Source organism: Dama dama, chromosome 19 (assembly GCF_033118175.1).
Source record: "Dama dama isolate Ldn47 chromosome 19, ASM3311817v1, whole genome shotgun sequence".
Taxonomy (NCBI): Eukaryota; Metazoa; Chordata; class Mammalia; order Artiodactyla; family Cervidae; genus Dama; species Dama dama.
This window is the reverse complement of record NC_083699.1, coordinates 68,971,166-68,988,194: the sequence shown is the minus strand read 5'-3', so window position 1 is coordinate 68,988,194 and position 17,029 is coordinate 68,971,166. Positions and strand designations below refer to the sequence as shown.

General features: G+C 38.7%; 1 protein-coding gene across 9 annotated transcripts in view; it reads left to right on the top strand.

Annotated features, from left to right (window-relative positions):
* TTC3 (tetratricopeptide repeat domain 3) overlaps window positions 1-17,029 on the top strand; it is a 124,708-nt gene that overhangs the window by 12,065 nt on the left and 95,614 nt on the right. For 3 of the 9 annotated variants that reach the window (XM_061167333.1, XM_061167332.1, XM_061167334.1), the window contains exons 2-10: window positions 983-1,137; window positions 2,091-2,133; window positions 2,445-2,595; window positions 3,052-3,139; window positions 5,640-5,693; window positions 6,730-6,850; window positions 8,621-8,706; window positions 10,265-10,359; window positions 11,503-11,565. In XM_061167333.1, coding sequence (XP_061023316.1) covers window positions 994-1,137; window positions 2,091-2,133; window positions 2,445-2,595; window positions 3,052-3,139; window positions 5,640-5,693; window positions 6,730-6,850; window positions 8,621-8,706; window positions 10,265-10,359; window positions 11,503-11,565 — 845 coding nt within the window. In that variant the 5' untranslated portion in view covers window positions 983-993. The other 6 variants (XM_061167336.1, XM_061167328.1, XM_061167329.1 and 3 more) reach the window with 6 other exon arrangements.

Below are 17,029 nucleotides of genomic sequence, written 5' to 3'. Positions count from 1 at the left end.
CTTGGTTTATGCTAACAATAGTGGGATAGTAGTGGTGAAGTGAAAAGGTTTAAAAAGCGCTGTTAATAATGGTGCTGGTGATGCTAGGAAAGCAAAGTCATGTTGGAGAAGAGTTAGAAGTAATAAAATGCTGAGTTCTTTTCAGTGATAGTTAGGTTTTGTACCTGTTCTCTGACAGCTATACCATGTTATGACTGAAGTTTCTTCAGGAAAAAAAAAACTTGAGTCTGCACCTCCAGCCCCTTGTCCCCCCATTGAAATAGTTATTTTTAAAATGTGGTTGTTGGTAACATGAGGGGTTTGCCCACTGTTTCTGTCTAGCAGTGCTGACCTGTGTTGCAGTAGTTAAGAGAATTAGCAGCAGCGAGTGCTGGGAAGGTCTAGATGCGGCTGTAGGAATTAAGAGGTGGCCACGCTCTCTATGTGCCGCTTCAGCTCTGCCCCTGTGCCCAGGACAGAAACACACAGTGCGGTCTGGATAAGAAACCTTTCTTTCAGTGGATTAAGGTTTAGTTCTAGCCAGGAGGTGGAGAATGTGGCAGAGTTCGTGAATGATGAAATGGCGAATTTCACAAATGCAGTAAAAGCAGATGGAGTTAAAGGGCAGCGGTGGAAAGATGTCTTATTCGCTTATTGAACTCATTATTTGAGGGCTTAGCACAGGCTGGGAGCATACAAAGATGAAATAAGCTGCCCTTAATTATCTTCCATCTAAAAGAGACATGTAAAGAGTTAAATTCAGAGATGATGACTCTATGAACCTAAAGAAAAGAAATAGATTAAAATGATGGTTGAAGAGAGTCAGGGGAGAGATTAGCAAATGAGGATGAGACTCTTCCAGAGCTCAGTGTTCTCCTCAGAGTTGCTTCCTGGGGGCATAAGTTCCCAGTATTTATCAAACATACCATAGAAGTCAGGAAACTGCTTCTCATGGCATCTCAGATGGTTTCATTGTTGATTTGGGTTTGTGTTGTGTCCTCAGGGTGGTGTACCATGGCTGATTTTGCCCAGGGAAATTTTGCGGTAGCAGATTATGCCTTGTTAGAAGATGGCCCTTATGTGGACGATTGTGTCTTTGCCCCTGAGTTTATGTCCAATGATTATGTTCGTGTGACTCAGCTTTACTGTGATGGAGTGGTAAGTAGATTTCTTAACTTTTTTTTTTCTTGGCCACACCGCATCACATGCTGGACCTTAGTTCCCCGACCAGATATTGAACACATGACCTCTGCATTGGATGTACAGTCTTAACCACTGGACTGTCAGGGAAGTTCCCTTAACTTTTTGTTTTTAATATGATGTCTTCTTAAAGTTTTTTTTTTAATTGAGATATAATTGACATGACATTAGTTTCAGATGTACAACATGATTCAACATATGTATATATTGTGAGATCAACACAGTAAGTTCAGTTAACGTCCATCACTACACATAGTTATACATTTTTTTTTTTGTTCTTGTGAGAACCTTAAAGATTTCGTGTGCTACTTGAAATTTTACAGGGAGGTATGTATAGTTTTTGCAGAGGTCATTTCAGACAGGAGAGTAGGCAGTGCCTCACCAGGGAGCATGTGCAGTGCTGCTAAAAGCTTGTTTTCTGGCTGGAGGTGAGCAAGGCTCTCAGGGGAGACCCATAGAAACAGACTGGGGGAAACACTGGAAAAAGGCTGAAAGACATATCGGTTGAAAATGTGTTCAAATTGTGTAAGTAAATGTACCGAAAGGTTTTTAGTTTAGTACTGATTACCCTTACATCAAGAACTGGGGACTTGCCTGGTGGTCTAGTAGTTAAAGAGTCCACTTGCCAGTGCAGGGGACATGGGTTCAATCCCTGTTCCGGGAAGATCTCACCTGCTGTGGGGCAGCTAAGCCCGCGTGCCGCAGCTACTGAAGCCTGGGCACCCTAGAGTCTGTGCTCTGCCAGAGAAGCTGCTGTGAAGAAAAACCCGTGCACCACAATTAGAGAAAAGTATGCGTGCAGCATGGAGACCCAGTGTAACCAAAAGTGAATAAATAAGGTTTAAAGAAATCTAGAACTGTACTTCTGCATTTTACCAGATACAAATCAAAAGAGTTCTTTTCCTTTTTAGGGTAGACAGTATAAAGATTATACCCATACTGAGGGAAACTTAGGTGAGTACACTGATATTTTAATTTTGTTGAAACAGCTTCTACAGAATGTTCATGCATTCACATCAACATAGTAGACTTATATATCTTTAAGAGAATTTATTCTTTGCTGTTCTTTTTCACTAGAAATTAAAAAACCCTTTGTTAAATAGTTTTAGCTAACATTTAGATATTCTTAACATCTGACAGATTCAGATATTTTATCCATTCATTTCGTGCCTTTCCATATCCATTTTTGTCTTTTCCCTTAACGGTGTTGATTGATTCCAAAACGAGGCACAAAATATTAATTTAAAACTTCTTTTTTGATTAAGAATTTGACATCTGCACTATGTGGTGTAGTAAACCTGTTTCTGTCCTGCAAGATTACTGTGATGCCATTAAAGTCCACATCTTCTGGCCACTTCTGTTTCAACGTCAGCAGAGCTCTATAATAACACGAATGCACCCCTGTGTAAGGACCAGGTGAGTTACGTAAGAAGGGCTGTCTGGTAAGCCCTTCTATATGAACAGCGGTAAGCGTGTTGCCTTACCACTGAGGGATGCCAAGTACAATGGAAGACTTATATCTCATTCTTATATAATATTCAACTCTACTTTTGTTTAATAGAGTGGAAGAAGTTAATATTGGGATTTGCATATGAATGAATAATCTTGGTGACATAATGAAATTGAAGAGCATTAGATTAAGGAAGAAATAATATACTTGTTTATAAATATCAGCATTATAGTAGAGAAGAAAGAAAAAGGTGTAATATTTTGTCTACTTAATAAATAGCTTGTTACTACCTAGAGGAAAGAAACAGAATTTTTATTCCAATAGTTTAAATTGAGGTATAACATACAGTCAGTCAAGTATAAAATTTAATGAATTTTTATATATGAAAACATAATCTTTTAAAAAATAAATTTGTCTTTAAGCGGTTCTCTTGCTTGTGAGATAAGTTTGAAGAAATTACAGCATCTTGAGCTGATGGAAGATATTGTGGATTTGGCAAAGAAAGTTGTGGTAAGTGATAGAATGTATATCCCACCCCCCTGTTTCAAGAATATAAATATTTATATGGTAGCAGGCCCATGCTACTAATTTATCATGGCTAATAGGAATGGTTTTAGTTTTGGTTAACCTGAGCTTACTTTGCCAACAGAGGTCCCTATAGTCAAAGCTATGGTTTTTCCAGTAGTCAGGTATGAATGTCAGAGTTGGACCATAAAGAAAGCTGAGTGCTGAAGAATTGATGCTTTTGAACTGTGGTGTTGGAGAAGACTTGCAAGTCCCTTGGACTGCAGGGAGATCCAACCAGTCCATCCTAAAGGAAATCAGTCCTGAATATTCATTGGAAGGACTGATGCTGAAGCTCCAATACTTTGGCCACCTGTTGCGAAGAACTGACTCACTGGAAAAGACCCTGATGCCGGGGATGATTGAAGGCAGGAGGAGAAGGGGACAACAGGGGATGAGATGGTTGGATGGCATCACTGACTCAATGGACATGAGTTTGAGCAAACTCTGGGAGTTGGTGATGGATAGGGGAGCCTGGATGCAGTCCAGGGGGTGGCAAAGAGTCAGACACAACTGAGTGACTGTACTGAGCTGAGTATCCACAAAATCAGTCTCTGACGTTGAAGCTTGATCACTTTTATTTTTGGATGGTTCTGATCTGTTTCAGAGTTGACATACCACTGCTTTAGGACATAACCTTTCTGCCATTTTTTCAATTTATCTATTTATATAGAAATACATTTAGAAAATCTTTGACCCTTTTCCATGAAAGGAAATAATAGTAATAGCTGCCATGTGTGGGCTACCAGGTGACTGCAGCCACAAACTTAAAAGACGCTTGCTCCTTGGAAGAATAGCTATGACATACATAGACAATGTATTAAAAAGCAGAGATGTCACTTTGCTAACAAAGGTCCATATAGTCAAAGCTGTGGTTTTTCCAGTAGTCATGTACGGATGTGGAAGTTGGACCATAAAGAAGACTGAGCGCCGAAGAACTGATGCTTTCAAACAGTGATGTTGGAGAAGACTCTTGAGAGTCCCTTGGACTGCAAGGAGATCCAACCAGTCCATCCTAAAGGAAATCAATCCTGAATATTCATTGGAAGGACTGGTGCTGAAGCTGAAGCTCTGATATTTGGCCACCTGATGCAAAGAACTGACTCATTGGAAAAGACCCTGATGTTAGGAAAGATTCAGGGAAGAAGAGAAGGGGATGACAGAGGATGAGATGGTTGGATGGTATCACTCATTCAGTGGACATGAGTCTGAACAAATCTGGGAGATGGCAAAGGACAGGGAAGCCTGGCGTGAGGCAGTTCATGAAGGTTGCAAAGAGTCAGACACGACTGAGCTGCTAAGCACAGCACAACACAACCTGAGCTTATTCTGCTATGCATGAGATCATGCTGTGTATTTCAGAGGTTAGGTAGATGGCTGTTTCCATGGTTCTGACGTGACATGATGAGAACCAGGCTGGCTCCATATCTTTAAAGAATAGAAATTAGAATTTGTCACAAATGAAAGTGTGCTCCTGGTTCACAGAAACCTTTGTCACAGGTTCTGAAAGTGACAGTTTCTTCCTTATAAAATCATGTCATTGTCACCACCACCACAACAAATATTTTTTTCTTTGGGATAAATTTTATTATGTCAGATTTGAGAAGTTGTCTGTGTACTATGCTGAAAGGTTTTTTTCCCCCTTGAAAGCCATTAATAACTTTTATTTCATTTGGTTATGGGGCCAAGTGTTTTTCTTGCAAATTCTGATTGCAAACTTAAATTTAGAAAGGGCATTCTGATATTTATTTCCTATAGATAATCCTTTGAAATAATTTATATAAGCCAATGAATTTTATAAAAAGATTTTTAGGTGTAATGAACTTTAAAATCAGTACATCTAAAAATTACACTAAATCATTCTATTATTAGAACCCTGTGTAAGACTATTTCTGGAGACTTCCCTGGTGGTCTGGTGGCTAAGACTACAAGCTCCCAGTGCCGGGGGCCTGGGTTCAATCCCTGGTCGGGGAAATAGATCCCACATGCTGCAACTAAGGGTTCATGTGCTATAACTAAGAGCTGGCACAGCCAAACAAATATATATATTAAAAAAAAACTATTTCTGACTTGATTCAGGGTCTTTAAGATCTTGGTCAGTTGGGCAGGCTATTGCTCTGTGAAGTGGACTACTGTGTACATACGGTGGTTTTTAGTTGCTCAGTCGTGTCCAACTGTTTGCGATCCAGTGGACTGTAGTCCACCAGGCTCCTCCGTCCATGGGATTTCCCAGGCAAGAATACTGGAGTGGGTTGCCATTTCCTTCTCTAGGGGATCTGCCCGACTCAGGGATCTCCTGCTTGGCAGGCAGATTCACTACCACTGAGCCACCTGGGAAGTCCGGTACATACAGTAGTAGTCTTAAAATGTAGAGTTTTTTTATTCACTAGAAAATTAAAGTATAATTGGCCAAATAAAGAAAAAAATGTTTTTTTCTGTTTTGCAGAATGATACATTCTTTATTGGAGGCTTATTGAGAATCGGCTATAAAATAGAGAATGTAAGTGTCAACATGAGAATCCAGTACTGTGAATAAGTGGCAGTTATTCATATGTAGCATTTAGTCATATGGATTTCGATATTTTGCCTAGGCAGTCTCCTTATTTGGGTGGTTTGTATCATTTTCATTTTTTCCCCCCATTTATGCAGTGGGATTTTGAGTTTTGTGGGGGTTTTTTTTGCAATTTGATTGTTTTTTCTCTTTTATTTACCTGGCATATATTCTCTCCCAAATGAAATTACTAGGTCCCTGGTGTAAACATTTTTTGGTATATGATTACTGGATAATCTCACTTTGTGGAATCTTGGTTGCTCATCCAGGGATTGAACCTGGGCCCTCAGCAATGAGGCTGCAGAGTCCTAACCACTGGACTGCCAGGGAATTTCTGACAGATACATGTTTCCCTTAAGCTGGACACCAGCATTGATAATGCCACTGTTTCTGAAGTCTTTTCAGACACTAGAAGTATGATAACATTCCTGTGAACCCTTGACCCTTGATGAAGGTCATTGCACTGAGCGCTCACTTGTCCAGCCGAGCGCTCACTTGTCCAGCCATGCACTCCTCTTGTGTATATATGCTTATTCTTCTCTCTGCCACAGACCATTTAAAATACATAGTACTTTCTGTTAACCTTAATCTGTACCTTTACTTTTGAGGTAAGGATGGAAGTCCTAGTGTAGATGAGACCTGAGAACCCTCGTTCACCTTTGTTATTGGACTTTCCTGCTCCCCAGGGCAGCCTCTGGCCAGGTTGTAGACCTCAGCTTCCTGTTCTGTAATCACTGCAGCAGCATTTTGAGCTCTGAGGGTAGCCTGAGGTTCCCTGAAGATGTAACGTATGTGAGTCTATAGTCTCTATTAACTTGTGCACTGGGGTCTAGCTGTTCTAGGTTGCATGCCAGAGTAATGAAAATACGAAGTTTTCCAAGTTTTTATTAAGAATCTGAAATGCTATATAAGAGAAATTTATAATGCCACATGTAAACTTATAATTAATACATAAATCACATTTTCACCTCTCTTTTTGAAACAGAAAATCTTGGCAATGGAAGAAGCTTTGAATTGGGTGAAATACACAGGCGATGTAACAATTTTATCTAAATTAGGAGCAGTTGACAATTGTTGGCGTATGTTAAGTATTTTCTTTACTGAATGTAAGTATAAATGCTTTAAATTGTTACTTAGTTTTATAAAAGTATTATTTTGGAAAGTAGAATGCATGGCTATGTGATTTTGTGTTCATCTTAGTATTTTAAAAAGTTTTTTTCTCTTGTGCATAAGGGAAAAGACTGAATAAGAGAACTTTAACCCTGTAGTTAATTTTATTCTGTATTTCCTGCATTGATGATTTGTGTGACTGTATTTTTTTAAACATCCTACCAAATGGATGCCATGAGTTCATATATATAATATCCAAAGAAAGAGTCCACCCTGGGATTCATGTATTCTCATTCATAAGAGAAATAGGTAACTGAGCTAAAACCATAATTTTCACTTTTCTGATGAATCTGTTACTTTTATGTATGATGAAACTGCCTTATATATTTTTTACCTTGTGAAATATTTTTCTCTAAAGCATTTAAATGTTAGCAGTGTTTTTATAGGGATCTTGAAACAGGAAGTATTTGACTCTTTAGTTGATGGTGACTGATTATTTGCCATTTCCACTGAGTAGAGGGCATACTTTGTACTCTTGACCTGGGTGTTAGAAATTAAGCTTAAATATGAAGACAGGTTTCAGTTCAGTCTCTCAGTCGTGTCTGACTCTTCGCGACCCCATGAACCACAGCACGCCAGGCCTCTCTGTCCATCACCAACTCCCAGAGTTTACCCAAACCCATTCCATTGAGTCAGTGACGCCATCCAACCATCTCATCCTCTGTCGTCCCCTTCTCCTCCTGCCCTCAATCTTTCCCAGCATCAGGGTCTTTTCCTGATACTTATTAGGTGCTGGGCTGTATTACATGAGTAGAGGTGGTTCTCTTTGTTGTTCTGGAAGCCTTTAATTATAGGCTAGATTTTATGGTGAGATTAGACGACCAGTATCATGTACTGGGCATCTATGTGGACTTGTTTCTGACTCTGTGTTCTGTCTTCTTTATAATAGCCTTGCAAGGTAGCTGCTGTGATCCTGTTTTAGAAATGATCAAACTTTGAGAGGTTAAATGATACTTCTTTCATCTCTTAAGTAGTAGAACCTAGATAAGAAGTTAGGTCTCTCTGATCCGAAAGTTCAGGTTTTTGTTCTGTAATCTTATTCTGTCCCCATCATCTTCTGAAATTCTTCAGTGTTAAATTTTAGGTACTACTTTTGCCTTGGAAATGAATATGTTTGGCTGGAGGCATAACTACAGTTCTGTTGCAATAAAATTATTATCTACCACTTATTAACAAAATCTTTTATAGAACAGCTTAAAATATAGAAAATGAGGTCTCGTAAACTTTTAACATAAATTTTGGTTATTACCTGCTGCATTTGAATTAGTTTATTACATTTTTATGAGAACATTTCAAAAGTCTGATTTTGACTTGAGAGTTATAATGTTGAAATAAGACATTTAAAATTATTTTTTATACTAAATATATTTTAGAAAGTAGTTTCCCAGGTTTTTGTTTTCAGAAATTTTAGTTGAACTTTGTGCTGGGTAAACTGTAGCTCAGTGTTATTAAATTGACTTGAGTAATTATGAGGCCTGATTGGAATGTGTTACTACAGAGCACTGTTAACTACAGTTAGAACTAGAGTAATAATAAGCTAGAAATAAGACCGATTCATGGCAAGCCATGAATCTAATGTTTTCTGAAACATTTTATCAGTTGTTTAACTTCACAGACTCACCTATCTAGCCTAAGAGTGAAAACATTAACAATACCAATCTTTTTTAATAAATTTTTTCTCACTCTCTCCTAAAAATAACATTTAGACAAGTATCACATAACTAAAGTTGTAACAGAAAACTGCAGTTTGCTTGAAGAATTTAAAACTCAAAGTTGTGCGGAGTGTCTAGAGGTGAGAATAAATATTTATTTGTAAGTATATTTTGAGATTTGCTTGTTAGAACTTTTATTAATATTCAGGGGAAAGTTCAGTGTTGGCTCAGATGGTAAAGAATCCGCCTGCAATGTGAGAGACCTGGGTTCGATCCCTGGGTTGGGAAGATCCCCTGGAGGAGGGCAGACAACCCATTCCAGTATGCTTGCCTGGAGAATCCCATGGACAGAGGAGCCTGGCAGGCTACAGTCCACAGGGTTGCAAAGAGTTGGACATGACTGAGCGACTAAGCACACAGCACATCTGAATATAAGAACTACTGTAGAATTTGGTAACATATTTGAGAGAAGTTTTAAATAAATTTTGATTGGAATTGTTTTTGGAAGAGGAAGACATCTTGATAAGAATTTTTTAATTTTTAAAATTTTAATTTATAATTTAGGCTGCACTGGTTGCTGCGTGGGCTTTTTATGGTTGTGGCGAGCGGGCTTCTTATTGCAAACCACAGGCTTCAGTGCCTGTCTAAAGCACACAGAGGGTGTGCAGGCTTCAGTGGTTGGCAGCAGGTGGACTTCGGTAGTTGTGGTTCACAGGCTCTGGAGCGCAGGCTCAGCCGTTGTGGCACACGGGCTTGGTTGCCCCTAGGCACACGGCATCTTCCCAGACCAGGAACTAACCAGTGTTCCCTGCATTGCGAGGCGGATTCCCAACCTCTGGACAACCAGAGAAATCCCAGAATTTTATATTAAAGATTTTAAAAGAGTTAATTGAAAATTGAAGCTTGATTTTAAAAAATTTAAAAGGCTTTTAATTAATTGAGAGAGTATGATTTTCTTTCGGATCAGCTTTATTGACTTGTAATTCATATGATATACAATTTACTCATAGGAAATAAGATTTTAACAACTAAATTTTTAGAAAAGGATTTAGGAAATTACTTTTCTATTTAACTCTCTAGCTAAAGTCATTGACATAATCCAGTAAATAATAGTCAGTTTGTTTATTTTGAAAATATGAATGTTTGAGTTCAAGTTTTTGTTATAGCATATTTGATTTCCTGCCTTTTTTTCCCTGTGTTTTGTTTTTATTTCATCTTTGCTAACTTTGTCACCTCATTTTTTGAGGGGCAATTAGTCTAATCAACATTTCCTATATATTATTGATGTATATATTTTTTAAGCACCCAAGTTTATTGAATAGTATCACATTTTCTAGCCTAAAATTAAAATTCTGCCTTGAATCTATTTTTTTTTCCTGCTATGCAGGCATAATGTATATTTAAAAGTGGACCTGCCAAATATGGTACACAGGGGATTAATTGTTCATATTATTCATAATGTTTTGTTTACTTTTTAATATTCTTTTTAACAAAGTTAGCCCTGAGTCATTAGAGACAGGCTTCTTTAAATGTGTATGCCAAAATATTGGGTATTGAATTCTTATTTTCTACATAACTAATCCCCCAGATTATTTTTGATATCTAAGATAAAAACCCAGAACCATTTTCCCTAGGTTTTTGGGTTCCTGATTCTTTTTGAATGTAACTGATGAATCTTCTTTTACTTTGATTTCTCAGCAAGGAGAACTAATGAAAATGAAAGGAAATGAAGAGTTTTCCAAAGAAAGATATGATATAGCTATTATCTATTACACCAGAGCCATTGAATGTAGGTAAGAGCAAAATGGAGTACTGAGACGCTTTCTATGTGGCAGATCACGTTAGAATGCTAGTCAGTATGAAAGAAACACAAGATGAGGAACTGGAGAGTATCTTCAGTTTGCTATGCAGAATGTTTTCTCACCCGTAGGTGTAGGAAACATGAGATGAACTGAATAAATGAACTTAAGTTATAGAACTTAAGCCCGTTAGGCGAAATTGTGAATTTTCTCTCCTGCCCATTTGTTCCCAGGCTTTCCAGTACAGAGTCATCTGTGTTTTCTTGGACTCATTTTCCTTTCTTCTAATTCCTTCCAAATTATTGACTGATAAGAAAGAATTAGTTACCAATTCTTTACTAATTAGTTAACTAATTAGTTACTAGATGTCACCCATTCAGGGATTTGTGCTTTCTGTGAGGGAACTTCTGAAGGATAAGAGTTGGAATTGTTGAGAGAATACATGTATTCTACCTCATCTTCTATTTGCCCAGCTGCTAGAATTTTGTAGCATTCTTACACGTGTGCCTCACTTGATTCTTACCGACATCTTTGCTGGGCCATCTAATGCTGTAGCTGCCTTAGGAGGGTGTGCTGTAGACAGCTGCTCTCTTTCCAGATGTCCCCATCTCCACAGGGAATGAGTGAATCCAGGTAGCAAACCACATCTGAAAGTTTGCCTGTCTGTTCTAGGGAGAGGTGGAGATAAGATAGGTGGAGTAAGATAAAACCACGTTGGACAAAGCTTGAAGTCATGCTATGTAAATTACTGTTGCAGTTTACAGATGTCCTTTGTCAAGGTGGTACAGTTCTGACTTACATAAAAGTGTTCTGTTCTCTGCAGTAACAACATGCTTGTAGTTTGCTAGCTTTTTAATGTCTCATTTGATCCTCTCAGCAGCCCCATGAGTGCAACAGAAAAAGTAGAACTTTTAGTCTTCATTTTGAATACAGAGAAGTTGAGTTGATTTGAACAAGCACCTCAGAAAGTGAAGGAACCAGGATTTAGCCAGTTAGGACTCCAAATCCTGTATTCATTTCTGCTCTGCCAAACAGATATGAAGGTTTTGAAATTTTTTTCTTGCCTTAGGATTTCTGTGTTATGTTTTTGTTTTAAATGCAATGTTCTTTACTGATGAAACACTATTTTCTTTAAAGGCCTGAAAATCACCTGCTTTACAGTAACCGAGCTCTTTGTTTTCTTCGTACTGGACAATTCAGGTAAGTTGCTTAGAGTGCCTAATCACTCAGCTGTTATGCTAAATACCTATCTTTGAGAAATGTTTCTATTTGCAGTTATGCAAGAAAATCCTTCAGTAGTTCTTTGGCAGAAATAGTTAAATGGTTAAAAGAGAGCTCTGTAGGCTTTATATATAATAACAGCAATGACAGAAACAGTGATTTTTTTTAATAGAGAGGATAGCATATGCTTTGCATTATTTTAAGCACTTCATGTAGGTTATTTAATTCTCAACAGCACATTTAATAGGGCTTCCCAGGTAGCTCAGTGGTAAAGAATCTGCCTGCCACTGCAGGAGATGTAGGTTCGATCCCTGGGCTGGGAAGATCCCCTGGAGGGGGAAATGGCAACCCACTCCAGTATTTTCACCTGGGAAATCCTATGGATAGAGGAGCCTGGCAGGCTACAGTCCATAGGGTTGCAGAGAGTCAGACACAACTGAGCGAGTTGGTGTATTTAATAGGTGGATAATGTTATTTTCTATATTTTACGTGTGGATAAACTCATCCCATTAGTAATTGTGAATTTTGTTCTACCCTGCTCCATTTTTGTTCAAGCTGTGATGTAGTGATGCCAAGATTCAAACACAGCTCTTACCTGATGGTTCATAATCTATGTTTATAACATCTATAATATATTACCTTCTTTTGCTCTTAGCTAATCTGTATAGTTCTGGAAGAATTCTTGCTGTGTTTGTTTCCTCTGTATTAGTATGAATAAAACTAAGTAAATGTCCTTTGTAAGGGGAAGAAAAGTTTAATGATTTAACTATGGGAGTAAAATTGTAATTAATTCTTAGTTCCTCATGTTGAACTGAGCTTGTATTAGTTGAGAAAGATTATTGACAGTGCCCCCATGATTTTATTGTCTCTCAGCTTACAGTTTTTAGGACTAAGCATGAATATTGAGCACTGTAGACTGTTACATTTAACTGTGTGTTACAGGATTGCTTCAGGACTACATCCACTCAGTAGAAAAATACTAGAAACAAGCTATGAAAAACCACGTTAGAGGCTGGGATCCTCAGAATAAAGTTGCGTAGGCGTAAGGTCCTGCTTAGTTATTAGTTATAATTCCTATTTGTATCTTGCCTTTCTGTTGTCCAAAATAAAAAGAGAATACCTGGCAAGTTTTAGAATTCTCACTATCCATGAAGAAAGAGGACACCAGTTTCTCAGGTGAAACTGTTTTCCTGATGTTTAGTTCTGGAAGAAATTTCTTATGTGGCTTACAAGTAATATGAACTGAGTGGTGGGGTAGAGAACAATCTCAGCAGCATTCCTGTTGAGAGCAAAATAAGCACACCCTGAGAGTGCAGTTTTGGTTTTCATCAATAGTTTTTCAAATTAAGTGTTCTTATAAGAGCAGAGAGTCTGCTACCAGTTGTTTTTCAGGGAGAGTACTTAATGTTGGAGTGTGGGAGGTGGGAGTGGGGAGTATGGTGTATTCCAAGTATACAGTTTTCAAAAATAACATTTATGTTTTTCTTTTATTATAAACAGAACACTTTCTCATGGTAGAAAATTTGGAAAATACAAGAGTTTAAAAAGAAGAAAATAAAAAATCACCACCTCGGAGAATACTGCTGTATAAACGTTATGCAGCTTTTAGGTGGCTTAAGCCGTGGATAACCGAGGCTATCTAGTCTAGAGGAATGGATGGGCTTGACACAGTCTTCCATCAGTACCACTGTCCTCAACTGGTTCTGGCAAGAAATGGGCTGCACATGTCTTTAGATTACTGCCTCTGGCTAGGTCCAGACTTGCAGATATCCTGTGCTGTTTGAAGGCCATTCTGTGTGCTCTCAAGGTGAACAGGTTGGCAGCTTGGCTAGCCTCTTGTGAAAATTGAGGCACCTGTGTGAAACTTTTGAGTGGGTTGAAGGTCATCCCCTCTGCACAGGGGATCCCTTGGAGCTGAGAGGCAAATGAGGGGTTTCTGCCTTCTTTTATGAGTGTTGAATGCTAGACACTCAAGCAGGAGCCTGCTAAAACTGCTCTGAAGGAGGTGCATCAAAGCGAAAATACAGAAGCCACGTAGCCTGGTGAGGTCAAAGTCAAGAGTAGGGTTGTGCATCCATCCTTGTACCTCCCAGCTGACGGTCTAGCTTTGTGGGTCAACACCATAGCAGTTTCCTGTAGAGGCAGGTCAGCAGCATTTTCTTGTTAGGCAATCACCAGGATGTGCTGGATGCTTGTTTAATGTCAGAAGCATGATGCCACCCTGGTTTTACTGGTGTTTCCCACCTTGTTCACTGTTTACATGACTTGCTCAGTAATGGAGGGATAAAGTTTCCTGAATCTGCAATGCACGTAACTCCTTATCAAGTGAGTAGATGATATGACTTCAGAAAAGAACACACTGCCAGTGATTCAGATGTGCCCTTGACCCAGGAGGACCCATGCCGTTTAGCTGAGTTACCAGGATTGAGAGGTGTTGAAGCCCTCGTCTCTGAGGGCTGGTGGATCTGTCATGGGAATCTGGGCAAGCAGCTGAGGGTGAAGCATCCAGCAGCCTCCCTGGCACTGTTCTGAGTGCTTTTCCTGTGTTAACTCATAAAACCCTCCCAGCCCTGTGAGATGGGCGCTGCTGTGTCTTTCTAGACGAGGAACCCAAGGCCCAGGCGGTCAGGCAGTGTCCTCAGTCACTCACTGGGTGGGTGTGAACCCAGGTGGATGCACAGTCTCTACGATGAATCACCATGCACAGGTGATGATAGGTTCAAACAACAATGTGAAAGTTGAAAAAAATTAAAATAATGGTCTAAATAGTCAATAAACATGATTATCCTTACAGGACATGCAGATTAAAAACTGTAAGTCTCTCTTTCGTACCCATCAGATTGGCAAACATTTTAAAACCTCATAACACCAAGTGTTTGAGAGGACGTGGAACAAAGGAAACTTTCATACTCGGCGGGAGAAATGTATAAATCCGTGCAGTCACTGTGGAGAGCCGTGTGGCAAGGTGAAGACGTGTATTCTCCTGCCCACTTCTGGGCTACCTGAGAAGATGTGTGCAAGCCTTCACTAGAGCGTTGTGGTTAAGAGTAAAGAAATGGAAGCAACCTAAAAGTCCATCTGTAGGGGAATGGATAAAATGAATTATGGTATATTCATACAATGGAATTCTGTGCAGCACTTAAAATGAATGCAATGTTGAGTGAAAAAGCAAGTTGCAGAATGATTTGTACGGTATGATGCCATTTATATGATGTTTTGAAATGTGCAATGATATGCATACACATAATTAGTACATAGTATGTAGTAACAGTGTTTTTGAAGTGCATGGGCATGTTAAAATACCAATGGAGTGGCTATCTCTGGGGAGGGAGGGAGGAAAAGGGATTGGAGCTGGGAAAGATGGTTCACAATGGGTGTCACCTGTAACAAACCTGGCAAAAAGATCTGAAGTAAATATGGCAAAATGTTAAGGTCTTGCTAAGCTGGTACACGGGTATTGATTATGTTAATGTTATTCTCTGTACTTTTATGTATATCTGATACAGAGTGTAATAGTGTGCATAAGATGAAAAGAAACACCAAGTATTAGGATAAAGTAAGTGAAAAATAATCTTGGAAGAAATAAAAATATTTTAAGGCTGGGAGCCCGAGGTGAGGTATTTGTGGGGAATATGTTTCATTCAGAAATGGTCAGCGTGGTGGTGGAGGTTTTAATGCCAAGTAGTCAGTTTGTAAATCTGACCACCTTTGGGTGGATGTAGGTGAGGCCAAGAGCCAGTCAGAACCCTTAGCGTTCTCTGGAGGTGTGCGACTCCAGGAAACCCACAGAACGGGGCTGGGGTGAGGGAGGGGAGGGTGGGCTCAAGCTCGTTCCTGCCAGTCCTTCACGCTGAGCACGTGTGCAGTGTATCCCAGAGTGCCTGGCTAGGATGAGATGTCCTTTATCTTCTGGTCTTCTATAAGTCCACTTTTTAAATAGAATTTGAGAGGTCGAGGGCATCTTAGAGTGATGCTTTTAATTGAGGTAATTTGAAATTTTCAGATTAGAGCAGAATCTAGAAAAAGCAATCAGACATCTATAACCTCTGTGGTTGCAATAGTTATACAAAGTAGATGATTAGGGTTACTGTTTAATTCATTCTCAGTGGGACTCGTGTGGAAATTTGAATTCTTTGGTGGGATGGGATAAACTGTGTAATAGGAAATTTAATTGGAAAAGGGGAAAGCTTAGTCTTGGATATTTTAAATTTACTTAGGAAGAGTGTAGAATTTAAAACTTGGTATTTACTCTGACCCTTTGGTATTTAACTACCCTTATATGGTATACCCTTTTATGGGTATTAGCTCCCAACTTGTGAATAGTAGCAGGCAGCTAGATTTTAAATGATTGTGTGTGTGTGTGTTTCTGAATTGAGGTCTGAGGTGTAAATCAAGTAAATTTTATGTTTTTGTGAGAATTTTCAAAAATCTTAGTGTATGTGGGGCATTTTTGGTGTGTGTATTGGTTGATGAATTGTTCCTCACTGTGTTCTCTTACTTGTATGGTCTCTATTTTGCTTTTAAAAAAAATGCTGAATTTGCTTTTGAAGGAAGGAGTTACTTAATCAATCTTCTTTGAGGTGCACCCCCTTTTTAAAAAGTAACAAATACACATCATAAAAAGTTAAAGAGTACAAAAAGATAAACTGAAAACTCTTGCCCACCTGAGACCCCTGCCCTAATCCCATTCGTCACATCCTTATGCATTTCTGTAATATTTTATGCCTCTGTGAACACTTACTACTTTGAACCAGATGAAGTTGCCATTTTTGTAAGTCACAATAAGGCATTTTCGTTTGGTTCAGTATAACGTATGTGTCTTTTGTTTTAACATGGATAAGAGCATGTCATATACCCTGTTGTACATCTTCTTCTAATATTTAAATGTTGGAGTTGTTGCATATGGGTGAATATTGACATCTACCCCAGTTTTTATTCATGGCTGCATAGTGTCTTATTATGCATTAGTTTGTATTAGAACATAGCTTATTTCCAGTTTAAGAAGTTAGATGAAACTATGTAATATCCTTTTATGTTTCACACTCTGATGCAAATATACATAGATATATAGGATAAATTCCTGATAAGAATTTATTTTACTTGGATGAAAGAGCATATGTAATTTTACTTCCAGAACTAACTTTGATTTAAAATGTATGTGTGATTAATAGTCACTGCATATTTGACAGTAACTGACCATTCCATCTGAATCCTGCTTTTGTTGCTTCATTGTGAGATCGAGAAGCTTGGGGAGTAAAACTGTTATTTCTTTGTGATCTGGGCAGGCCCTGAAAGTGACGATTTGCAGTAAGGGGGAAAGATGATAACTCTTTTGTGGCATTCAAAGTTCTTACATACTTACATGTTGTGGTTTGAGAGAGTCAATTAATAACATTTCCTTCCCCTCCTAAGTCCAGAACTATTACTGCACATTGAAATCACC